Below are 27,236 nucleotides of genomic sequence, written 5' to 3'. Positions count from 1 at the left end.
TGGTAGGTGGGATGTCCTGGTCCCTGTTCAAGAAAACATAGGCAAAGAAACTGTTAAAAATATCAGCTTTCTTGTCTGGCATAGCCACAAGATTACCGTTTGCATCTTGCAGGGGCCCTACTTTCCCTGGTGCCCTCTTCTTGTTCCCAATGTACTTGAAAAAGGACTTTTTGTTGTCCTTAATCCTGGACGCTAGCCTGAGTTCCATCTCTGCCTTGGCCTTCCTAATAGCCCTCCTACACTCCCAGGCCGAGAAGGAGTACTCCTCCTCGGTGATAGCTCCTCCCTTCCACTGGTTGTATGCCCCGCTTTTAGTCCTCAGGCATCCCTGAATGCCCTTGCTGAGCCAAGGGGGTTTCTGAGCACTCTTACCCCACTTGCTTCTCTCAGGGACTGTTATCCTTTGGGCCTGGAGGATCGCCCCCTTAAGGTACAACCATCCCTCATGGACTCCCATCTCCTCTACCTTCTGGGCCCTCAGTGCCTCCCCCACTAGTCTCCTAAGCTCATTGCAGTTGGCCCTTCTGAAGTCAAGGGCTCTAGCCTTGGTGTAATCCCTTGACACCCTGTGTTGGATAGTGAAATCCAGCAGGTGATGATCACTATTGCCCAGGTGGTCAAGGACCTTCAGTCCCCTCACCAGGTCATCCCCCGTGGCCAGGACCAGGTCCAGCAAGGCGTTACCCCTAGTGGGGCTGTACACTTCCTGGATAAGGTGAAGGTCCTGTAATACATCCAGGAACCTACGCAAGTGGTCAGACCTGGCTGTCTGCTCCTTCCAGCAAATGTCTGGGTAGTTTAGGTCACCCTTTATAGGGCCCATTTCTAAAATGCCAAACAAATAACACTCAAAGATGTTTGAAACAAAAATTTGAGGAGGAGAAAAGTCAGGTGAAGTGAGAGAGTGTCCTGGGATGCTGTATGAGGCCAGGAAATCTCATGCTGTAAAATAAAGACTTTTGAATGTTTTGGAGGAGTCAGAAGCTTTCCTGTGTGGGCACAACTTTGCTGTTACTTTTGGTTTTTCAAGATAATCCACAGACATTGTGCCTCATATACATTTCCTCTGATACCTGCATGCAAGAAATGTAACTCTCCTTCACCACCCATGCATCAAGAATGCGTGGGGAAAATATGTAAAAAGTTCTGAGGTCAGCATTAGCTGTGGTCATGGTTATGATTTTTGAAAAGTTGTAAAGAAAATGTAATGCAACTAGTTATCTTTCAAAATTCTATCTGGAAGTGCTAGTTGCTTTGAGAACTTGAAGTACTTCATTGCAGATCATAGAGTATTGACTGTATTTTGGGTTTTTTTTAAACATTAAGCTTAAATTCTGGAAGTGTTTAGAAGATAACAGATCTTGAAGCAGAAGCTGTCCCATTGTCTGCATATTATTCCAGTTTCCCTGTTCAACAGGTTCCCCAAACTGCATTGTTTTCACATCTTAGTGCTTCCTATATTTATCACTGATGCTTTATTTTCTTAAAAGTATCTTAGAGTCCAAGATTGCCATGGCTTTTAATTCCTAAAAAGATATTGATGACATTGAACATTATGGGAATTTTGCATAGGAGGACATAAATGCCAAGCACCAATTAGAATAACTTGGGATTGTAAACAACAGAGGCTCAATTAGAATGGGAGCTGTCTTGATTAGGGCTAGTGATTTGTCACAGATCTGATGATATTTAAGGAAAGTCCTATGGTTTACATTTCTGAGTAAGGCTATTTCTACCACTTTCCAATCCTGCTTCCTTTGCTGAGACAACAGCAGGGGGTTTCTCTTGCATGCCTTTCCAAACCATTAATGCCTTGGGATTGAATTGTCTGGCACATGAATGGGTACTTGAAAACCTTAAAAACCATTTAAAAAGTAAAAGACATTAGATTTAAAAGTCAGAGTGATCCAGCAGAATGGTATTTTCCTAAGAGTTTCTTGTCTCCCCCTCCCTTTACCTGTGGCTGAGCCAGGATTTTTTTTTTGTCATTCTACAAAATGATGACCTACCAGTAACTGCATGTATAAGGGAAGCAAATCTCGCAATGGAGTGCCTTGTGCAGGTAAAGCTAAAGACCTTCTCTAGTTTGTTCTTACTTAAAGTATCATTTTCCCTACTTGGATGATCTACATACCAGGTGTTGGCTGCTTGTTTTTCTATTAAACCAATATTAAAAACAGTGACTTCACAATGACCCCTGGCAGGATAACAGAGGTTATTTGAAAGTCCACATGTGAGCACAAGACTTTTCTTTAACTGTACAAAGGTAGCAGACCAAAAATGGCAATATATAGTTTATATGGCATTCAGCAACAAAGAGCAATTCACAAGACTGGTTTGGATGAATGAAAAAATTGATAAAGGATTTTCTTTATGCCAACCTTAAAAGCCCAGAATAGCTGCTGCCACCTTGCTTTCATTTGTTTCTTTAAAACCTAGCATTGGGAAATGGGACAAGGGTAGACTCAAGATCTGTACATGCCAAAATAAAGCTAATCCATTTGAGATATCACTAAAAACTAAACAACTTTAGGAAGAAGAGAAAATCTAGCATGGATTGCTCTTCTTTATCCCTTTTCCTCCCAAAGAAGACAAGCCTAGTATAATAGAGATGCACAGAACTCTAAGTCTGGGTAGCAGAGCTTTACACTTGCTGAGTTCTGAAATGTAGCCTGTGACTTTTCTCCTGTTTCTTATGGCTTCTGGAGAAGGTATAACTCAAGCGTGCAGTATTGGGTCTTGTCTTAGATACCCCTTTACAGGTCCCATTTCTGTTGATTTTATGAGGCAGACATTGTATTGGTTTAAAAACAAGCAGAGTTGATCCACAGGTCTCAGCTGGAATTTTAAAAAGTCTATGGTTATTTGTTCTGTGGAATAAAGGAACCCATTGGATTATTTAAATCTGATATGGGGTGCTGCTCTTCATATTACTGTTCATTTTTGAAAGAGCATGTGTTATATTTGGGAACTGAAGCAATCTGTCATAGGGTTTGTCCTGTCTTACACAGAGAAGTTTCTTCCCAGGTTCAGTTTGTTTAAAATCTTGGATTTAAGGTAAAATTCTGAATCAGTTCACCATAGAATGGGTGAGATAATAGAGCCAGGAAAGGGCTCTGTTTTGTTTGTTCAACATGCACGGGCTGTGGACATCCAACCTTTGGACCAACTGAGTGGCTGTGCCTGCTAAGATTGTGCTTGGCTTGATCTGACTTGTGCTAATGCCTTTCTTTCTGATAATACCTCTGATTTATGCGACTAGGCCTTTCCTTTGTACTTTTGTCTTTAGGGAATCTTCAAACATACTGTACCTGATAGACAATTTAAGGCCCAGTGAATGGTAGTTTTGCCACTGACTTAATTGGAAGCAATGGGAGGTTTGTGATAGCCACATAGACTGCATTTATATATCTCTTGTTATAGACCTCAGTGCAGGCAGATTGAGGCATTTAGCAGGTGGTATCATAATATATGCAGTAATAACTATTTACATGCAGTAGAAATGACTGGCATTGATAAACAGTTGCTCTCAGCTTATCTGTCTTTCTACCCTAAAAGAATGAACCTGGGACCTTATAAATACATTGCGTCTAATGCAGTTTGTTCTGGATGACTGACAAGATGGATATTATCTGTAGACTCCTAGCGTGACATCTGAAATCACACCTTCATTTAATTCCCAAGGAACCAAAGGGATGTTGTAGCGTGATGTGTTTTATCATTATGCAATTCAACCAGGTACCCTTATGAAGGTTTACATCTTGATACTTACAATGTAGAGAATGGAATTTTGTATGAAATATTGATTTAGGGTTCACTGTAGCAGTATAAAGACAAGTATGATTTTTTTTTTCTTGAAATAGAATCAATTCATTATTTTGTTTTCCAGTTGACTACAGTTTGAAAGCACTTTAGATCCATTGGAAAGTTGTGTTTCCTCTGTGCTTCAGGTTTTAGATCTTTTTTTGAAAACCCAAATGATTTTCTATTTGTCTTATGTTCTAGATTTGCATTGTTAAAGTGTGCACCAGTTAACATGTCCCTGCTCTTCATTTTGCTTTCATGTAATTTTGTTGCCTCAGCTTTCTTTGGGACTTCCCTTTGTTAAGCAGTTCTCCCCACAAATGAGTGTTCTTTTATTAACATACATATACTGGTGCTGATATTTTATTAATTTTGGGTTGACTTCATGTGTACTATTTGTAGCTGTTACTCACCTAAAGTTGTCACTGAAAATAAACTTTTGACAAGATTTCCAACAATATGATTTGCACAGTTCTTTGTCCCTTTCAACTACGTTTTGCCTAGCACTAGGACCACCTCTTGATGCTTTTATTTGATCTTTTTTCTCTAAAAGAAAATATCTTAAATTTTGGTCTGAGACTGAAAAATCAGTTTGCATGCATAAATACAGATTTTTATCTGTATGATAGGCACACAACAGGCAAAAATGATAGGCACATACACAGAACATCTAGTGGGTAGACTCCAAATCAGAATATTCAGGAATTTGTGTGGCTATAAAGCTCTGTTGGCTTTGTTGTGCCAATATCACTGTTGACCATTCATTTTTATTTGTCTAAATATGGAACAGAAAATGATCATTTTCACAGTTCTATTAATGTTCTCGCAGAGCATTTTATTGAAAGCAAAAACATAAACTGATGATAGAAAGGAGTCAACATTAAATTATATACAATGAGGCAGAATTTCAAAGAGGCTTTATTTCATGTGCACACAAGAAATCAGGTTATTGTTTGCTAGATTACTTCTTTGTGCATGGAGGAGAGACGCAGGAGATTCCCCCTTCCCCCACTATGTTGCATACATAGCAAAACTAAAGCAAGAGGATACAACAACATATTAACCTAGTCTGAAAAATCCTTTGTAAAAATTTACCAGTTTAGTCACAAAATTACTGTGATAAAGATGATAATGAGAAAAAAGCTATGTTGATTATACTCTTCCCTCCATAAAATTTAATGTTGCTGGGTGAATGAGGGATGAAATATGTAAAGCTGTCCTACCCAATGAAGAAGGGTGAAGGGCACATACCAAATAGATTCTTTTTCCAAACCCATGATATATATTGAAATAGAAGACATTAGTGTATGACGATTTAATGTGATGATTTAGGAGAAAGTGAACCTCATAATACAATTAATATAGAATGGGATTAGTCACAGCTGAGACAGCTCTGCCCTCCTTTCAGTTATTAGCCCCATCAGAGGGTTCAATTGCAGTCTGACCATCCAGAAGTGCTTTCTCCTCACCCAGATCCAGTATCCAGTACTCAGTTTCACAAGGGGCCTAAAGGAACGGATTGCTGTTTGAACTTCCAATTTAACCATTTCACGTCAGTGTTCCACTGCCCCTTCTGCTCCAGAGTAGACCACCCTGCAGTTCTTGAAGTTGCTGACACCAGAACTCGATCCCATTGATGGAGAATTATTAAGAATATGGGTTAGCTTTGATGTTTTACTCCTTGTATTTAGAATAGTAGGCAACCCTGAATTGATTTCAGGAAAACAAATGGTACATGATGTGTTTTGAACATTCCCACGAGATCTTTAGACTAAAAGAAAAACTTTTATCTTAAAAAAATAGTATTAAACTATTCTACCCCTAATTTACCATGCCAAAATTAGAATCCTCTCTTTAATGGCTATTAAATGAACTTCAAAATTCAATAGAATAATTATGTCAAGTCCTTCTTGACCATGCAAGATTTGGAATGACCATGTTTTCTCCTGTCTTGGCAGACTTACATTCAATGAAGAATGATCAGCTCTAACTTAAAATCGTAGGTGAAAGTTATGTTCTTTAATCATTGTAAATTCAGATGTAGTTTGGACTTTCTTATCTGGTAAAGAGATGCCATAGATAGTTGCCTCCTGATCTTTTCAAAACCTTTTCTATCCTGGATGAGGCCATACATTCCTGATTCTTTTAAGTAGTCTTCAGAATAGTATTCCAGGATATTGCCTGTTCATCCAGAATGATACACAGATTTGAGGATCTGTATTTAATTTTGTGGTGTTTTAACTTACTTCAGTTCATAAAATATTATAACTTCAGAATGGTTAACAAAAAAGTGGTGTTTAGTTACATCTCCTTTGACTTCTGTGTAGTTTCTATAGTGAACTGAATTGAGAGTAGCATTTCTGTAAGCTGTCACTAGTTCCAACCAGTACAGAACTTGCACTTTTCGTATATGAAACTAAGTTGATGTTCCAAACTCAAGGTTACTTTAGCTTTCACATCCACCAACTTTTTGAAGCACAATGATGAAAAGTCCCTTGAGCTGTGAGATGCAGATCATAATATTCTTGCATTTTTCATAGGATGAATTTCTAGGGAAAAACACATTAAACTATTTTCTCAACACTATACAAAGTACACTAATTTAAAAGAGTCTCAGATACAAGAAAGAAGTAAAAGTAAGAACTTTCCCCATCAGGTAACTTAAAGAAAATGCAGGTTTTCAGTGACTTACTTTTCAGTGACTTGCCATTTGTGCTTTATTCTGTTATTTCTTTCCATGTACACTGGGCCTTCATCTGTGAGGGAATGTAGTGAAATTAATAGAGTCACGATCTACAGTTTTATACCAGTAATTAATAGGCTTCTTTCAAAGGAACTTATTTAGGAAACAAACAAATGCAAAAATAAATAAAACCCTCTCTTTACAGCCTATTAAAAAGGAAGTACAAGTTCAAAGCAATACATTTTGAGATTCATCAAGAGAAAATATCAAGATTGTTTCACAAGCAAACATACAGATATTTACAGTATTTTAAGGGACTTCTTTTTCCCCTCAATAGATGCTGAACTGAAAGGGGAAGGGAGGGACCCTTGATTATGATGTTTTAAATTGTGTCATTTTCCAGGATTTGGAGCAGTGCTAAAGGTTTCAAATAAATCCTCTGCCTGATCAGAAAAAAGGGTGTATGTGGAAGAAAATGTATCAGAAACAAGAGACTATCTTTCAACAGGAAGCTTTCCTATCTCTCACTCCAGGCTGCTGTTATTAGAGGATTTTAATGTTACCAGATTAACAGCCACAAATGATCTCTTGAGCCTAAGATCCCTGATAAAAATTGGAATGCTGTCTATGTACAGAGATAAGAGTGTTCATTCTATTCTCTGTTATTCCAGAAGGGGCTCAGGCTCATAACTGAAATTTTTAATAGGGAGCATCTGCTGAGGATTTTCTCCCTCTCTCTCTTTTTTTTAATTACTAGACTTAAGGAAAACTTTGTGCTGCACTACATGCTGCTAGGAAGATCTAAGACCTCCTGCACAGAAGTGGCTGACAATGTACTGTTTTCATTCGAATGCAAATTTCTCTCTGGATGCGATTCAAGGAAAGTGCCCACCCCCACTACAGCTCCTCCCCTGCCCTCCTTTTCTTTTGTGCCGTGTAAATAAATAAGAAGCAACTGCCTTTCAGTCTGAAGACACAGCTGCAGGGGGCTCTTAAAAAAGAGAGAGAGAGATAGAGAGATAAACTGAAAGGAAAGGATGTGGAGCTGGGTTTTCACACACTATGAAGGGTGACATTTTCTACTCTTTTTCATGTGATGATAGCTTTGGTTCCTACTGCAGCATTTCTTGGTACTGGAAAGAAAGAATGCTTTGCAACTGGAAGAGTCTGATTTGAAAATTGATTCTTATTTTTATTGACTCTTTTTTTTTTTTTTTTTTTTTAATTTGCTTATTTCAAATAGAAAACTCTGTCTGGCAGCAGCAGCACATTCCGGGGGCTGTCTTCATCTAGTCTCTTCTCACAGGAAAGACATTAGCTGCTTTTCAATGAAGAAAGTTTTTCAATTAAAATGATCCTTTAAAGTGACTTGATTTTACTTTTTTTTTTTAAATGAGCTAACATAAGAAATGTCTCTGCAATGAAAGTTTGAACTGGTCATTTTAGATCTTCAATCTCAATGTTCTGATGGCGTAACTTTGAAATCTTTCATAGTATTTCAGCACAAAAAATTTGTGAATAATAATTTTGATATATAACCAGATACCAACTTGCAAGGTAAAGGGGAATTTTACTGTCTGGAATTTGCTTTGTAAACTGTTCCTTTTTTCTCTTTTCTTCCCCCCTCCCTTCCTTTAAAGGACAAAAATGTTTTAGCAGATTAAAGAATATTAGTAGCTTAATCCTAAAGGCATTTGCTTCAAACCTTATTAAGGTCTGAAAAGGGATATGGGTTTCTTTTTTCTTCCTTTTCTTAAAATCTTTTGTAGCACTGATTTTTTTTTTTTTATAGCAGAGGGGTTAAATTTTGTAAGTCTGGGTTAAAAGTATATTCAACTCCTTTCTTGCTTTTCTTCTTTCTCTGTGTCTCATTTATGATGGCTCTGTTTTCTTACCTCATGACAGGGCACAACTAGTCGAGCAACCCATTTAGCTGGATCTGAACCCTCTCAATCACATGCTGCCTCTCAGTCAAGAGAGTCCTTTGTGCCAAGCCATGGGAGCGCGTTCCATTTGCCTGATTCCCAGCATTCTTCGACACTTTATTACTCCAGCTCCACTCTGCCAGCCCAGAGAGTGAGCTCTCCACTGTCCATGCAGCAGGTGGGCTCTCCAACCAAGCTCCAGCGGGTGGGATCAGCATCGGAGAGCGCTGGATACAGCACCACACAGCGGGTTTCCTCTCCCAAGCAGTCTCCAAGCCGCCTAGCTAAGTCTTACAGCACCAGCTCGCCAATCAATATTGTTGTGTCTTCAGCTGGACTTTCTCCGTCCCCAATTCGTGTGACCTCTCCACCCACCATACAGTCTAATATTTCCTCCTCTCCTATACATCAGCTAAGCTCCACCATTGGCACTTATGCTACTCTGTCTCCTACAAAACGGCTGGTCCATACTTCAGATCAGTACAGCAAGCATTCCCAGGAACTGTATGCCACTGCTACCCTACAGAGACCTGGCTCCCTAGCAGGTAAATCAAGCCAATCTTTCCTCTTTAACGCTTTAAATGCTTTCTAAATGATTGTTATGGGCAGTCTGTTTCAGTGTAATAATGCTTATCAGTAGGATCCATTATTATTTGTACGTGAAGAGGGGAAAAGACTTACTCTGGGCATTTCTGACCTCTTAAAGATAGCATGCTTTAAACGGTTCTGCTACTATCAAGACACCCACGTAGTGTGTATGGCAATGAGATTCCAGGATTGTGTCAGTGGAAACTATTACTGAAAGAATATAAAACATTAAGGGAAGATTAAAGAATTTGGTGGGTCTGGTAGAAAACAACCTTAAGAGACTTGCAGCTTCAGTTAAATCAGTGATAAACTGTACATCAAAAAACCACTCCTCTTTGCTCCTATTGATTCATCTAATCTTTTAGATATTAGGTAAATCTTTTTGTTCGTAAAGTTAAAGAGCTTGTGGTATTAGACACTGAATTCCTGTTTCTTAATCAAAGTACATCTCTCTCCCCTTCCCCCAAAACACAGTTACATTCTTTCTCTACCTTTGTTTCAGCCACAATCCTTACCTAGGGGACAGCACCTCCCTTGAGCTGTGAGATGCTGAGTTTATCTGACAATGTCTGTACTGCTTCCTACAAGAGATTTCAAATATGCCAGATTGTACTGAATTATAGGGTATTGGCTGTGTGGCTCTTATGACTCTTTGGGGAACAAGTTGGAATTGCCAATTTCATTTCTCCATAAGCACAAACTTTGAGCCAGGACCTGGAATTGAAAGGCTAATGTTCCATCTTCTAAATCATCTAACTACTGAACTGAACATCTTTCAATGGTGAATTTTTGTCCTCTCTTGAAATCATTTGAGTTTCATTGCTATAGTAACAGCTGCTGCGCTCATATGTTCTCTTGTCTGACATAAATAGATAAATTTGAAGATAAATAGGGCACATAAAAGAACTTGCTGTATATCAGGCAGGTACCCAAGTGCCCTTTTGAAATTTAAAAGGAAAAAATCCCAAACAGGTGTCAGCATCATAACATGCAACTGTAGCGTTATGCCATCCAAAAATTTAGGGTAAATTAACTGACATGGCTGGTTCCTAGATGATGCCAGTACATGTATCTTCTTTTTTTTCCCCCCTAAAAAATTATTTGGAAAATCTCCTTCAAAACAAATTGAATCAAGTAAATCTGACTAATAGAAGTATCAACATTTAAAGCATTTAATTTCTAGATTTGGTTCATGTAAACGTAGTTATCACAAGGGCTAAATGAATAAGGTGCAAATGGAGAACTCCACAAGTTGACCACTGTGGCTATCAAATACTCTTTTTTTTTCCTTTTGCAAATAATGGAGCACTATGCCCAGCCATGGCATCACCCTTCCTCATGACTCAAGGAAGCATCTCCCCCAAAGGTCTAAAATGTTACCATGTAGAATATTTATTACAAGCATGTTAAAAAAATTCCAATTTTTCATAATTGAGTTTTGTTGTCTGTTATTGAGTGGGAAAACTGGTGTATGCCATTTAACATTAACAGTTCTTTCAGGCTTCTTTCATAGTCCAGCCCATATTCTGTGGGTGTCACTGTAAGGATTCCTCTGACTTTTTTTTACTGTCTGAAACCAATTTGCAGAGTGGTGATCTCTCCTGATCTCAGTTTCTATTCTCTCCTCTTACTCACTTCAGAGTTGGGATTTATGTTATATTGTCCATCCTTGAAAGATAAAGGCATTTTCTTTGGTCCAGTGATGCTGCCCTTTTTATTGGCCAGATAGTTTGCTGCAAAGAGTAATGAGACTTTTCCATTCCTCAGGGCCTGACTAATCCCATTCCCAGTAGTTTCAAAATGAGAGCTACTCATGACCCTCATTCTGATCTCAGAAACAAATTGTATCCCACTGTACTGTTAAGCCACTAGAAAGCATGTGCACACTCACGTGCGTGCTCTCTCTCTCTCTTATTAGGTGTTTGCTTTTTCCTGGCTTCAAAGCGTTAAAATTATAGTAGACTCATTTCTGTATTTTTAGTTTGTTTAAAAAATTAAAAATTGATTTCCTCCCTGATAATCGGTTTTGAAAACAGGCAAAATTTGGACTTCCCATCCTAATAGCAGCAGTCATAGAAAAAGGGGATTGCATCTTTATTATTATTATTTTCTTTGTTTCTTCATGATGCATCAAGACAATCTGAAAAATTTATTTTCCAAAACATGTGTTTCTGCTTATGAGTGGTGGGGTTTTTTACATTTGAAATTCAGGTCTTTTTAGAAGAAGAGGACAACTGTTTGGTCCCTGGAAAACAAGCTAAATGATGGTACTGCAGGAGACAGAAAGTTAAGCAGCGCTTTGCTTTCTTAATATTTATTTTATGCCAGGCACTAATTAATACTCAAAGTAAGGTGGAGTATTAAAGTGAAAGCACAGTTACCTTTGCAATTTTGCTGGTACACCTCTCAATGTACTAAGATGTCCCACAATTTTATCTAGCCAAATCAAATTTGCCATTCCTGTTTTGTTCTTGGTTTTTTAACTGTTCTGCTTCTTTTGGGCTTAGGTTGAGGAACTTTCTGGCTTGCTTTATAAAAGATAGGAAAACATAAACATTAATTTTAAAAATAGTTTGTGGATTATTTTAAAATGCTCAGCAGTGGCTTTTTAATGCTTTGAGTGTTATCCCTCTCATACCTTACGTACTGACAGCAGTCACAGGCTATGGCATCGCCACTAAGAGGAATATTGACACTAGCATGCTTACTTGCAGGTCCTTCTGGGCCTGCGTCTTGGTCTGTCATGTGCTTAGCCTCCCTTCTGGAGCAGTGTTTTCTGGATATTATTGACTCTGGACATATTGTTTGACTGAAGGAATTTGTGTGTTATTGTTAGACCTCAAAATGAGTCCTTACATAAGTTCTTCTCAGCCCTTTTGTGCTGAACAGGTGTTTTGTGGGTTTGATTTTGGAATATACTGTAGTGCTTTTGTTGTGTGTGTTCTTTAACAGGTTGTGATTGTAGCTGACAGTATACCTGCAAAAGGCTTTTTATCCCAAGTTTTCTGTGTATATTATGGCATAGGTGGAAAATTCCCCCTGTTCTCCTCCCTCCCCTCAACAAAAGACCCCTTTCTGTAAGTTGCTGAGCATCTTGAACTTCAGTGATGGTCTTTTGGGAGGTGGACGAACTCCTTATTTCACTCAGTATTTGTAGGAACAGGATCTTGCACTTGAACAGATTTGCAGGTTAAGCGTTGGGGGGTACTGACTCTAAGTGATCATTGTTCATTACAGAAAGGTGTATAGTTCCTTGAAATGTCAGGTGTTGTTTTGCGTAGGCTATTTGCTGGGTGGAAAGAAAACTACTCCATGAGTAGAACTTCATATTATATTCTGAAGAAAGTAGTTAGTAAGCACTTCAGAGCTGTAACAATTAAGTGTTATATTGATCAGAAAATCCAGTGAATTCCTGAGTTACTGTAGCAAGTGTGAATTTGCTGTTGAACCATGCCAGTGCCACATTCATCTCTTAGCAAATAACATTTTGTTATGGATACAGAGAGATGACTATTGCTGTACTTTAAATAAACTTCTGTTTGAGCAAAATCTAAGTGGAACCAATAACTTTATTATGCTTTATTTATAGTGATTGTCTGACTTTTTTTATAGGCATCAAGCATTGCTAGGACATGAGATCCAATCAGTCTGCTGTTTTATACTCTCCTACCTGTCACTTTTTATGTATATTTCCTAGCATATTATGGCCTTTACATAAGTTGATAATGTTAAGCAATTGCTTAAATTCTGTCAAATTCACCAGTCAGTAGATTTAAAGATAAGTATATATGAAAGACTTTACAGGATGGGGCACTGTGTATACTGCTCTAAGACAACTCCATTTCATTCCTTACAGGTTTTATGTTAAGTATTTTTAGATTATGAATTATTTCAACTTCATTTTTTCCTTTGAGTATTTTTCTTCTTTGAGGAATTATGTTATTCCTCCTTATGTGGGTTTTCCATTTTTTGCGTTTGAAATTGAAGAACCATTGGAGAATGAGAGCAGAAATATAAACGCTGCCTTTGAGTACATTTCACTTAACACTTTTGTTGTAATTCACTGTATCTTCATATTTATTGCTAGGCTAGAGAATACCTATCCTTCATCATACAGGTGCAAGTTGTCCAGTTTGCTTGATATGAAGTGCTGCTGCTTCTCTCATATACTTCATTTCCCCCTCTACACATCATTAATGTGCTGGAGCCATACAACTGCTTTATATGAAGTGCTGACTTGGAATCATAGAATCATGAAAAATTAGGTTTAGAAGGGACCTCAGGAGGTCAACTAGTCTAACCGCTGATGAAAGCAGGACCATACCCAACTGTATTATCCCACTGATCCCAGCCAAGATTTTGTCTACCTGGGTCTTAAAAATTTCCAAGGATAGAGATTCCACAGTCTCCCTGAGTAACCTGTTCCAGTTCTTTACTACCTTCCTAGTGAGAGAGTTTTTTTCCTGATATCGAACCTAAACTTCTCTCTCTGCAACTTGAGACCATTGCTCCTTGTCCTGTCATCTGCTGCCACTGAGAACAGTCTAGCTCCATCCTCCTTGAAACCACCTTTCAGGTAGTTGAAGGCTCCTATTAAGGCCGCCTTGGTCTTCTGTTCTCCAGACTAAATAAACCCAGTTCCTTCAGTCTCTCCCTCATGTGCTTCAGCCCCCTCACCATTTTTGTCACCCTCTGCTGGACTGTCTCCAATTTGTCCACATCCTTTCTGTAGCAGTGGGCTCAAAACTGGACACAGTACTCCAGATGTGACCTCACCAGTGCTGAATAGAGGGGAACGATCACTTCTCTCAATCTGCTAGCAGAGCTCCTACTAATGTAGCCCAGTATGCTGTTAGCCTTCTTTGCAACAAGGGCACATTTTTGGCTCATATTCAACTTGTTGTCCACTGTAAACCCCAGATCTGTTTCTGCAGAGCTGCTGTTTAGCCAGTGAGCCCCCAGCCTGTACCGCACATGGGATTGTTCTATCCCTTATTGAACCTCATGAGATTTCTTTTTGGCCCAATCCTCCAATTTGTCCAGGTCTCTCTAACTCCTAACCCTATCCTCCAGCATATCTACTACTGCCTCCAGTTTAGTGTAATTCACAGACTTGCTGAGGGTGCACTCCATCCCATGTTCCAGATCATTGATGAAGATATGGAACAAAACTAGTCCCAGGACTGACTTCTGGGGCACTCCACTTGACACTGGGTGCCAACTAGACATCAAGCCATCGATTAGTACCCTTTGAGCCTGACAATCCAGCCATTTTTCTATCCACCTTGATAATCTATTCATACAAGCCATACTTCCTTAGCTTGCTTACAAGAATCTTGTGGGAGACCATATCAAAAGCCTTGCTAAAGTCAAGGTATATCATGTACACTGCTCCACTCACATCCACAAAGACAGTCATCTCACCATAGAAGGCAATCAGGTTGGTCAGGCATTACTTGCTCTTGGTGAATCCGTGCTGACTGTTTCCAATCACCTAATCCTCCAGTGCTTAGAAATGGATTCCTCAAGGACCTGGTCCATGATTTTTCCAGGTACTGAGGTGAGGCTGACCAATCTGTAGTTCCCTAGATTCTTCTTCTTCCCTTCCTTAAATTTGAGCACTGTATTTGCCCTTTTCCAATCATAGAGAACCTCTCCTAATCACTACGAGTTTCCAAAGATTTCCAGCGGCTCTATAATTACTTTGGCCATCTCCCTCAGGTGCATTATATCTGGCCGCATGGACTTATACACGTGCAGCTTTTATAAATAGTCCCTAACCTGTTCTTTTGCCACTGTCAGCTGCTCTCCTCTTCACCAGGCTGCTGCTAGGTACAGTAGTCTGGGAGCTGACCTTGCCTGTGAAGACTAAAGTGAAAAAGGCATTGAGTACTTCAGCTTTTTCCACATGATCTGTCACCAGGCTGTCTCTCCCATTCAGTAAGGGACCCACACTTTCCCTGATCTTCCTTTTGTTGCTGACATACTTGTAGAAACCCTTCTTGTTACCCTTCATGTCTGTTGCTAGCTGCAACTCCAGTTTCATACTAGACCTTTGAGCAATCATACAGCCCTTTTACAATGAAGTGCAATTCCTCCTCTTCTCCCCTGCTTAAACTTCCTAAGTAGGTTATGCACCTAGCAGTGCTCCAGTCATGTGAGCTATTCCACCAAGTCTCCATTATTCCAATCATGACATAGTTCTGTGACTGTGCAAGGACTTCCAGTTCTTCCTGCTTGTTTTCAGGACTCTCTGCTTTCGTGTACAAACACTTGAAGTAACTAGTCGATTGACCTACTTTCTCAGGAAGAATGCAAAGGCCTCTTTTGTTACTCCCTCATATTTGTGCTTCTTCCAGGTCACCCATTTCCCCACCTACCTCAGGGCTTTGGTCTTCATCCCCAGGCAAACCTAGTTTAAAGCCCTCCTCACTATGTTAGTGAGGTCTGTTCAGCATGCTGTTCCCTCTTATTGCCAGGTGGATTCCATCTCTTCCTAGCAATCCTTCTTCTTGGAACAACATTTCATGGTTGAAAAAGCCAGAGTCCTGCTGGTGACACCATCTGTGAAGCCATGCATTGATTTGCAGGATGCCTCCACTCCTGTCCAGGCCCTTCTCCTTGTCTGGAAGGATTGAGGAGAACACCACCTGAGCCCTTGTCCCCTTCACCCTTACACCCAGAGCCCTGTAGTCACTTTTGATCTGCTTAGGGTCATCCATGACAGCATTGTTGGTGCCCACATAGATGAGCAGCTTGGGGTAGTAGTCATGGGGCCAGATAAATCTTGGTAATCCTTCCATGACATTTTGGTAATCCTTCTGTGACATCCAGGCTCTGGGCAAGCAGGAGATTGCTCAAGAAAACAGGTCAAGTTGACAGATGGATGTCTCTGTCCCCTGCAGAAGAGAATTTCCATCCACTACCACACATCAGTCTCCAACCACTACCATATCACAAAAGCAAAATGCTGTGACATTATAGCATCTGTCTCTTTTGGGGAAAAAATGCATATTGGTGCCACCATCCATGAATGCAAATAAGCATTAGTTACCAAATGATAATTTTATTTTGTAATTGGCCCCAGTTTTAATTTATTTAACTGGTTTATGGGGCTAACCCAAGTGCAAATGGTATAAACATTTGAGGTTATAGAATGTAATAGGTAAAAGCCTCATATTTTTGTGTGTGTTAGAATAGAATGTTGTAACTGGAATAAGTTTGTGCCTTTCACTTGTACAGTTAGTAAACGTAAAAGTTGGCTTCTGAAGATAGCACAGCATACAACAGAAAAGTTGCAAAATACAGTTTAGTATCATGAAAACTATATATTGTGAATGTACCATTTCTTTTCTATATTATGACAGAATGAGATTGCACATACCAGAGCACATTGCCAACACGTAAGTCCCATTTTGAAGACATGAATGGGCATTTGGGTTGTTAGTGGAGTATGCATGTACTAAAAAAAGTTTTTTTAGTTTCTTTGAATGAAGCCTTGCAACAGAGCTCTTGTCTTTTATAGTTGGACATATCAAATTGTGGCTCTCATGATCAGTCACAGACAAATGCTAAACAGAGTCCTGAAATTTAGCTGACTCATGCTTGACTGTAGTGCAAATCTGGCTTCAGAAGAACTTTCCAGATCTGCACTGTTTCAAAGTTTACTGTACCAATTATTTAACTACTAGTAATCATCACTGTGTCTGAGGCTAGATTAGACACAGAAAGTGTCTCAAAATTAATATGATCTTTATTGAAGAGGCCTTCTTTTGGTGAGCAAACACAAAACAGGGTATATGCACTTAAATTAATTTACTGAAATATTGTCACCCTGATGAGGACTAATGTCATATGAAAAGCATCTGCGTTACCTTATGTTAAATAAAGTCAGAAATGCAGGTAAAACTTTGTCAGTTGGAAAGTAGTTCCATATTTTTGCACTGTACATCTGTCTTTGAAGCATCTGCCACTGGCCCCAGCCAGATGAAAGACAGCAAAAGATCAGGAGCATAGCAGGTGAACTAAAGTATTTTTTTCCTCATTGGGTTAATCTAGGCAGTGATTTAAAAGGAAAGCAAAGTCATATAAAACCAAATAAAATGTTCAAAGACCTTGTAACTTTGAATGCACTTACTATCAAGTAAACTCATGTATTTTGCATTTCAGTTCCAAAAGGGAGCATTAATATGTACAGCATCTTAAAATGGAATAATGCTTGAATAATATTTAAGTGAAAATAATATTACATAGCTCATTCCAGGTGTATTATGCTATTTGGGCAGTATGAAAGTACAGGTAACTGTGAAATGCAGTATGAAAATGTCAATCATAGTTTGCCTAATATTCCACTCTTCCATAGATACAAGTCCAAAAATTACCGAAGCCCATTCTCATAATGTGGGTAAGCAATTTTTATTCAGTTGTGTTCATTCATGTATAGAATTTAAAGGAATAAAAGGAAAAAGTTCTTCCCCCATAATTGCTTGTATATATTATGGTAGTAGTAGTATGTTAGAATGGTATCAATAACAAACTCCAGTTTTAGGTTTATCAGGGCCCTTATTCAGCACTCTCTCCTTTCCCATCTTTGCCTGGTCCTGCCATATCTTCCTGTCTACCTCCACCACACTCAGTCAATTGACTTTGTTGCCTATGATTGTAGTTCCCTACCCTCATGTTGAAGTTCATGGTCAGACTCCTTTTGACCAACAAGTTATATCAGATTCTTAATCCTTAACTTTTCTGGTGTGAAACCACATGTTGTCTGGGCAGGTGAGAGCTTAGGGAACTATATATATGGTATGGAATTCTTAAATCTGTCACTCCCAATTAGGATTCAGTTTCCCTGTGTATTACATGAAAAATATGAGATCAAATGCATGTATTTCCTACTTACTACCTATATTGAAAAGAGCAATAAATCCTACAGTAACGTCCCATATTTTTTTTATATTCCTGAGTGCTGTGCTGTGTACTTCTGCTGAAAATGTTGTACCATCACATGTGGAAATATACGTATCCAGCCATTTCCCTTCTAGCTCCACATAGGAAGAGTAAACTTTTCAGCTGAATGAAAGTCAATGTTGGCGCATCTGCATGTGCAATTAATACACCTGAATTTTCTTTGCAGCATTAGATTTGCCTAATGCACAGTAAAGCATCTCATGTAGAACTGCCCTGACAATCAAATTTGGGGCTGCTTTGTGCTAAAATCATTCTTTTTGGGAAGGGCCTCTGACCTAAGATATTATTTAGACTGTACTAGAATGTAAATTCCTACTAACATGCTTCAGTTCTCAAACATACGTTTGTTTGTTTAAAAATCTATAAAATGCATCCATGATACCATTTTTAAACATGGAAGCATTATAAATACTGAAAAAGACACGTAGTGTGTTAACAATATTAGCCTAAATAGATTCCTACCCCAGAATAATTTGCTGTCTAAGACTCAAAATCACCTCCTTAGACAAGAGGCTGAGCTAATAGGCAGCCCTATTGTGAGGAACATCTGTGCTTTTCTAGACAAAAGAAGGAAGGGAGACTCATAGCCAAAAATCATTTAAGTTAAACCATTTGTCTGAGCTCTGTGCCATGCATCTGATTAGTCCATAACAAGGCATCAAGTTACTCTTTTTTAATTTATTTTCACTGCATTTTATATGTAAAAAGAACAAAAACAATTGCTATATTATTTTTAACTGAGATATGTTCTTTTCCATTTTAATGATTTTCTGTTTCTGCTTGACACGGCTTTATATTTTATAAGCATTATCTGTGCCCTTTAATTTAGGGACTAATTATAAACTCAGTGATTCTCCTTCGCTTTGCCCCTCCCCACTCCCCCACATTGGTCTCAGTTTTGGCGCTTTCCTTTTAGCTACCAAGGGAAAACACAGGCCTATTCTGAGGCTTCCAATAATGTGTCTTCATTAGTTGCCTTGTTAGAGACTATTCAGAACCTTGAAACCTGGCCTCCGTTCCATACCTTTTCTTGTGCCAAGGAGCTTCATCACCAGTGAAGCTGATTTTTCACCATGCTGGGCAGCAGAAATCCTGAAGTTGGGCCCAAAAGAGGATTCACATACAAACATGCATTGTTGCAATATTAGACATACCCTGTTTCTTTTTTATTTTACTACCCACTCCTTCAGAAACTGTTGTTATTTTGTTTGTAGTAGTATTACTATGAGGGGCTGAAACCAAGATCTGGACCCCATTGTACTAGGCAAAGACAGAGCACTCTGCCCTGAAGATCTTATAATGTGAAAAAGAAAAACAGGCAAGCCCCTCCGGTAAGGGATTGACAGGGACAGAAGGGATTGGCAGAAGAAGAAAAAGGTGTGGTCAATAAAGTGAGACTGAAATGCAGAGCCTGGAAAAGAGCAGTGGAGAGAGTTGGAGGTAACAAGCCAACAGAAAAGAAAGGCTTTTTACAGTAGATATGATTAGAAATTGTGCAGTGAAACAGAGAAATGTCATTTTTTTGGATTTGGAATTTCAGCTAAAAACTTTTAAGTCTGATGATTCTCTGCTGAGTTACAAACAGGTTCTTGTGGGAACCTATCCTGAAATGGGCTGTCGGGCATTAGGGCTGTGCAAAATTTCAATGGGTGTTTCATTTCAAAGCTGTTTCTACTTGTTCTGAGCTCAAACCAGCGAAATCAAAATGAAAAGAAAGGCTTCAAAACAGCTTTGAAACAAAACGAGGGCATTCAAAACGTTTTGAAAGTTTCAAAATGTTTTGAGTGAGTTTCAAAGCTGTGCTGGCTTGAAGCTTAAACAGAAACTAAGGTGAGGGAGGAGGGGGGAAGGACTACTCTGATATTGACATCTAGCTCCCAGTTCAATTCCCCAGCTGTCTGATCATTTCCCCATCTCTTCCTGAGGGATGTGGGCCCCCAATCTGCACATGGGTTTCAGCAGGCTGCTGCTGCAGGCTGGGGGCAAAGGCAGCCACTTAGTGCACCCCACACTGAGCATTGGGAAGACTGTGGTGCTGCCGCTGGCCTCAGCCTGCAGTTGCAGCATACTGAAACCTGGCGTGCAGATCTGGCTCTCTGATCAGGCCCCCAGATGTTGCAGAATGACAGCAGGCTGTCGCTGCCAGCTGGGGATGGTGGTGGCTGGGGGCTATTTCCCCAGCTGGCAGCAGCAGCCTGCTGAAACCCTGCAGCAGATCTGGGGGCCATGCCTGCCGGGAAGAGCTGGGAAATCAAGCCAGGAGCTCCAGCTGACATGTGGGGCTGCGATCCCTGCTTCCCCCTGCTGCTCCATGCTGCACGGGGGGGCTCTGCCATGAACCCTCAGAGATCCCAAATGCTGCTGCCAGAGCCAGTGAGTGCAGGATTTTTTTTTTAAAGCTCTGCACTTACCAGCTGCAGAGCATGCGGATGATAGCATGGTGCTGCTGCCAGCTGGAGCCAGCACCAGCACCCGAGTCTGCCTGGTGCACCAAGTGCCAGGAAGAACCCAGTGCTGGTGTTGGCCCCAGCTGGCAGCAGGCAGAAGCCCGCTGTCATCCCACATGCAGATCCGGGGCCCTGGGGGGATGCGGGGCTGTGCCAGACTCCTCCCAGGGGGCGTGGGCCCCCAGATCTGCGCATGGGATGACAGCATGCTGCCGCTGCCAGCAACTGATACGAGTTTTGCTTTGAACAGTTTGAGGTGCAGTTTCACAAAAAACCCTGCACCTATCTCCATGCAACTTGGCAGGCTTCATGGCCTCAGAAGATGCTACAAGCCCTGCAATTGTCATCTGAATCAGGGAAGAAATTACAAAGCTATAGGCATTTTTATGATTCCCTATTATAGCTTATGGGCAAAGCATTGAAAAGTGTCAAAACAACGAAACAGTTTCAATGAAATGGAACAGTGCTTCGAAACAGTGGAATGAAACACTGTTTCTTTGAAATGGTGAAACGGAAGTCAAAATGAAATGGTGCTGTTTCACACAGCCCTACTGGGCATGTACTAGACAGACTGCTGAAAGGCTGGAAATCTATGCTTCCAGCATCCTGTTTCCAAGACAACCAGCCATTCCTGGTGTTAAAGTCCTGGATCTAGCTGGGGTTCAGCTCCAAGCTCTGCAGCAAAGAGCCCAGCAGTTTTAGGAACCCTGATTTGCACCTGAACGCCAAGGTCTTCCAGGCTTACAGGTGTGGAGTTTCTCAGCCACAAAATCTGAGAGCCCTGGAAGCTGCTTAGTGAAGTTAACATCCTTGTCAATGTATTTCCACCGGTCTGAGGTACTGGCACTGGATTTGGACCCAGTCCCTATACCTTTGTTTTGGGCAAGCACAACCCTCAGACAGACCACAACACCTGCCAGTTGATGATAGGCAAGTTTACTGATACAGTGTGATATATAAAAAAGCAACAATATAAAGAATCAAGCAGTACTATATCTACTAATCCTAGAGTCAAAGTACATCTGATCAGGATGTGGGTTTCACTCTGAGACTTTCTCTCTTAGCTGTCAGCAGTCTGGAGGTGGGATGCCAAGGCCCACAGTCCCCCTCCAGTGGGGTCATGAGACGGGCTGCTGGTGTGTGCCCGCTGTCCATGGCAGCCTCAGGGACCCATCCTGTGGAATGGGCATGGGGATGGGAACTAGGCCTGTGCGAGTAGGCAGCTATTCAATCCAACTTCAGATCGAGCCACTTTGGATGCCAGGGATCCAATCTGGAGCTCTGGACCGGGTTGCTGCTTTGATCCGGCTGAAGCGGCTCTGAAATTTCAGAGCTGCTTCGGAGATCCGGCCATAGGGTATAATGGGGAATCAATGAAATATTGTTTTTTGTCTGATTTGGATGAAGCTTGCAGGAGTAGTAGCCACTGCTGGAGCATGAAGCCTGCTAAGTTTCAAGAAGATCGGTGCAGAGGTTTGGGGGGAACTTTACCCCAAATTCTTGAAAGCAAAACTCATGTCACATGTATGTATTACACCACAGGGGGGTGAAAACTGCAGGGGTGGTGGCCCCTGCCAAGGCCATGAAGCCTGCCAAGTTTCAAGGAGGTAAGTGCAGGGATTTGGGAGAAACTGCACCTCAAGCTGCGGAGAAGCGAAACTCATGACATGGGTGACACTGTGTGTGTTAAGGCGCAGCAGGGTGAAAGCTGCAGAGGTGGTAGCCCCTGCTGAGGCCACAAAGCCTGCCAGCTGTCGAGGAGATAGGTGCAGGGCTTCTGGGTTCTGAAGCCCTGCACCTCTAGCTGCTGACAGGCAAAATTCGTGACATGAGTGCTTGTGCAACTGACTATCTCTGTCTTGGGGCAGTTGATTGTCTATATTGATTCTTTCCTCTCCTTAGTCTGTGGTTTTGTAGGTGTTAATTGTTGCTAATTAACTGGTTACATTAGCTAGCAACTGTGTATTGAGCTGGTCCCTGAGTGAATTATGATTGATTGGTAGCTGGTAACACAGTAGCTTAGCAGCCAGGCCTGCATAGTCCCCCCGTCCCCCCACCCCACCCCAAGACAGACACAGTTGCACAAGCACCCATGTCACGAGTTTTGCCTGTCAATGCTAGAGGTGCAGGGCCCCAGAACCCAGAAGCCCTGCACCTATCTCATTAACAGCTGGCAGGCTTCGTGGCCGCAGCAGGGGCTACCATCCCTGCAGCTTTCACCCTGTTGTGCCTTAACACACACAGTGTCACCCATGTCACGAGCTTTGCTTGTCCAGAACTTGAGGTGCAGTTTCCCCCAAACCCCTGCACTTATCTCCTTGAAACCTGGCAGGCTTTGTGGCCTGAGCAGGGTCCACCACCCCTGCAATTTTCAGCCCACTGCTGCATTTTAACACACACAGGGTCATCTACGTCACGAGTTTTGCCTGTCAGCAGCTTGAGGTGCAGTTTCCCCCAAACTCCTGTACCAATCTTCTTGAAACTTGACATGCTTTGTGACCTCACCAGAGGCCATCACCCCTGCAGTTTTCACCCCCCTGTGTTGTAACACATAGATGTGACATGAGTTTTCTTTCAAGAATTTGTGTTACAGTTTCCCCTGAGCCCATGCACCAATCTTCTTGAAACTTGGCAGGCTTCATGCTTTCAGCAGAAGCTACCACTTCTACAAATTTAATCCAGATCAGACAACAAACAACAAAGATATAGATATTTCATTGATTCCCCATTATACCCTATGGTCGGATCTCCAAAACGGCTCCGAAGCTTTTCCAAAGTGCTTTGGAAGCTCCAAACCACTTCAGAAAGCCTAATGAAGCCAGTGCTTTGATCTGGACATGCTGCTTTGGACACCAAAGTGTCCAAAGCTTCTCCAGATCTAAAGCACAGTCCGAAGCCTCACACAGCCCTAATGGGAACCCCTCTTAAGGACGAGAAGGAACAGGGAAGGATGGACAAAGGGACAGGAGGGACCAGAAGGAACAGGGAGAGACCCTTTGTTACTCTCCGGTCTCTGATTTTGTATTCTCTTTCCCCCTTGATGATTCCTGATGACTCTTCTTCCATGGCTCTTTCTGGTTGTTTGTCTCTCTGTGGTCACAAATCCACATAACCTTCCAGGCCTTCTCCTAATTTGGTGTGTTCCCCCAAAACTGGGACTCAGCCCTCCCTGCTTTCTGGGACCTTGTAGCTGGTGTCACTTATCTCGTTATGGAACAGTATGGTACATACTTCCTTGGTTCCCAGGCTATGTGTCCTTGTTGTGTTAAACAACCTGTCTGCCTTGAAGACTGTCATCTTGTGTTATGGCATGCCCCCCTCAATTCTCAGGCTCTGTCCATCCATTGGCCTTGTGCTAGGCAGCTTGTCTGCTTCCAGGGGCTATATGGAACTCTGTATGTGAAACCCAGGTTTTTACAAATTAATTAACCCCTGCTCCCCATCTTGAACTCTTATAATGTCTATACGCAACACTGCCCATCTTGAACCCTTATCTATACCTATAAGCTAATTCCCAAAAAACAGACCTTTAAATACTGTTTTCAAGCCAACACAGGGAGCATATATTTTTCTTTCAATAATTTCCTCTCTTCCCCAGAAAACCTATGTTTTATCCAACTATAAGGCAGGGCTAAAACTGTGAAAATTGGTCATGTGCTGAAGTCTTCATGTCCCTGCTTCAGCACCTAAGCTCTGTTGATTGCCCCGCAGAAGCTCTTTCATTCTTGAGCTCGTATGGCTGCAGAGGGAAAGGTTGTATCACACAGTTGATAGTGGAATGCTAAATCTGGCCGGGTCTTTCCCTGCCCTCCCTACAGCTAGGGTAGTATCCACCTTAGCTGCTTTTCTTTTCTGTTGCCAAGAGCATCTTTAGTGGGATCCGTACTGCTGTTTCCTTTATCCTTGAGTTTGTGTAGCTGGAGTGGCAGGGTAGAGCCACCTGGACTGTGGGGTGAGGGCTAGTGCTAGTGCTCAGAGAATGGAGGAGGAACAGTAAGTCCTTTTTAAAACAAACCAACTGACTATCTCTGCAATGTCTGTTTCTATCACAGTGGATTCATTGAGGTGTCCAGTTTGTGCATTCAAGCAACCACATGCCAAATGTGATAAAAGTTCTTGCTTATTCCAGGTCAGAAAGTCCATTGGTGTCCCCCGCACCTCAGTCTGTAAATCTCTTTTGGCATGAAAGTTAGGGCACTGCAAAATAAATAAAGAGTGACAGAATCTTTGGTCTCTCATTATGTTCTTCATTTCTTGGAAGAGAATGAGAGCATGCCCTTCATTTTATTATGGTTGAAATCCTTATAATACTTGCTGGTCACTGTGGTGTACAAATTGCCTGCTGTGGATGAGGTACCTAGAGAGAAAACTAGAAAACTGATACTGGGTGATTTGCCAAAAATACATAAAACAGTTGAATTCTGGATACATTTACATCCCTACATTAGGGGTTGACAGACAGCTTGCTTTAGCATTCTTTTCCATGTTTGTAGAAGCTACCAGCTCTGACCCTCAAACTAATACGGGTTTGTCTAGAGAGTTTTGGGGAATTTGGGCATTTTTAAGTCCAGAAATTAGAAAGAGGAGGCAGCAATGTCTACAGATGCAGCACGAGAAGTGACCTGAGTATGGGAGAGAAGAAAAAAGATGACTCGGTATAGAAGCCAAGTATGTGCATTATTCTGAACTTGGTTCCTGTCAGCTGTTACCTATGTATGAAATTCAGCCTGAAAGAGGTCATGGGAGAGATGAAATGCAGTCCAAGGCAGCAGTGGAGTTCAGACCTGGATCTGAAGATGGAATGCAGGAGATGAGAAAGGAGGCTGCAGGGCATCCCAAGATTTGCAGAAACCTGATAGACAAGCACAGCTAGGGAGCAGGCTGCTAGACAGAAAGGGAGATCCAGGGAAAAATGTGACTGTAAGAACAAGACAAAGGATGTGACTGCCTATTAGAGGAGAAATGTATCTGTGAAACAAATTCACTGCACTAGAGCATAAAGAGAAGTTGAGCAGAAGTAAGAAGTGGCTCCTGAAGGTTAAAGATCTGCTCCTCTTGTAATGAGCCAACTAGCCCAGAAATTGCTTAGCTACCTGCTTGGCTCCAGCTCTATATTTGAAGAACCTCCCTGTAACTTGACCTTTGCTGTCAGCTTGCAGGCAGCCCCTCACCTATTCCTATCTTAATTCCTGGTTCCCAGCTCTTGCTTCTTGAACCCTTGTTTCCTAAATCCAGCCTCCTGACTCTGACTCTAGATTGTCTTGTTTTTTGAACTCTGTCTTCTCACCTTTGGCTTGATGTCCAGCTCTAGACTCTAAGCAGCTAACTTCATCCCAGTATTATGGATCTGCCTCCTGTTTTCACATGATTACTGACCTGTACTGGCATCTAATGAACCACCAGGGCCCTTGACTTTAGCCATTAGGCCAAGCTACCTAACAGAATAGCAAGAAAAAAGAAGAGGGGAAACCATTCCTAACAGAAGACAGGAATGAACAATTGAGATCACCAGGGACTGAAGCTCAAGGAAGGATGAAGCAGATAAACAGGGGAGTCTGAGAGAAAACACAAGGCAGAATGGAATGCAAACAGAAAGAAGAACAAGTGGCGGGGATTTGAGACTCAAACCAAAGCCATAAAAAGGCAGAGAGATGTGACTAGGGAATCCTCACTGAAAAAAAAAATAGTTGGTCTAGCCCAGAGTTCAGCCAGGGAACAGAAGGATTCCACCTGCCAGGGAGCAAGACAATAGATGTGAACCTGGGGCTGAAAGGACACTGTTGGTAGCAACAGGACATCCACCAACTGTTTTATGAAATAGCTCAAGAATGACTAGTACCAGGCTAGGGGAGCACTCAGAGATGTGAAAAGTCCTGTGAAGAGGACTGTCTTGAACAAATGAATTTCACTAAAATACCTGAGATACTAACATTCTGGGACTGAACACTTCTAATAAGATCTTTAAACTAGGAAAGGAGGAGAGAAGTTTGGGAGAGACTTCTAGGATCTCCATGACTTGTCTTAATATGCAGGGAGAGGGAAGTCAGATGAACAAGGATATGGCAAGGTATAAAGGAACATCAGAGCGTAAGCATATGGATACCAAGGAAAATGTAAGAGCACGTGTTAATGAAAGAAGTAGTCAGAGCAATGCATTTAGTAAGATTGCCTAATTCAGCTGGGAACTTGGATGAGTTGAGAGATAAACAACTGAGATCTTTATATACTATTGCAAGTAACCTAGGCAACAAAATGGAAGAACTAGAATTACAAGTACAGGACCTGAAACTTGATATTGTAGGGATAACAAAAACGTGGCAAAATAGTGATCATAAATGGAATACAGGTATTGAAGGGTATGCAGTTCTGGAGATAGAAATAAAGGTACAGATATCATTGAATATCAATGATGCACTAGTCTATAAACAAGTAAGAATGGATAGCACGAACAAAATCTGTCTGAGTCAACATCACTTAGGGAAAGGACTGTAAAAGCTGTTTGCTATGTGTTTGCTATAGATGCACAGTGTTGGATCAGATGTAGATAGAGTTCTCTAATATTATTGGGGATTGTGTCATGAATGGAAACTTTAATTTTCCAGTTATAGACTGGAAAATAAATCCTATTAGAAATGGCAGGTATCAGAGATACCCAGATGTGACAGTTGTGACAAAGTTAATCACCAAAGAGTCAAGAATCAACCAAAGGTGGTGCTATTTCAGAGTTACCTTTGGTAAATATGAAGGACATTATAGAAGAGCTGGTTATAGAAAAGATCCTGGGATTGAGTAATCAAGAGTTGATTCCGCTTAAATTTCACT

The 27,236-nt window shown here is 41.1% G+C and overlaps 1 protein-coding gene across 1 annotated transcript in view; it reads left to right on the top strand.

The window, feature by feature from the left end:
* Positions 1–27,236, top strand: part of CTNND2 (catenin delta 2) — a 554,610-nt gene that overhangs the window by 52,329 nt on the left and 475,045 nt on the right. The window contains exon 5 of the mRNA XM_025215651.1: positions 8,393–8,957. Within this exon, the coding sequence (XP_025071436.1) occupies positions 8,393–8,957 (565 nt within the window). The remainder of the gene's footprint in view (positions 1–8,392; positions 8,958–27,236) is intronic.

Source organism: Alligator sinensis, unplaced genomic scaffold (genome assembly GCF_000455745.1).
Source record: "Alligator sinensis unplaced genomic scaffold, ASM45574v1 scaffold82_1, whole genome shotgun sequence".
NCBI lineage: Eukaryota > Metazoa > Chordata > Crocodylia > Alligatoridae > Alligator > Alligator sinensis.
This window is presented reverse-complemented; position numbering and strand designations above follow the sequence as displayed.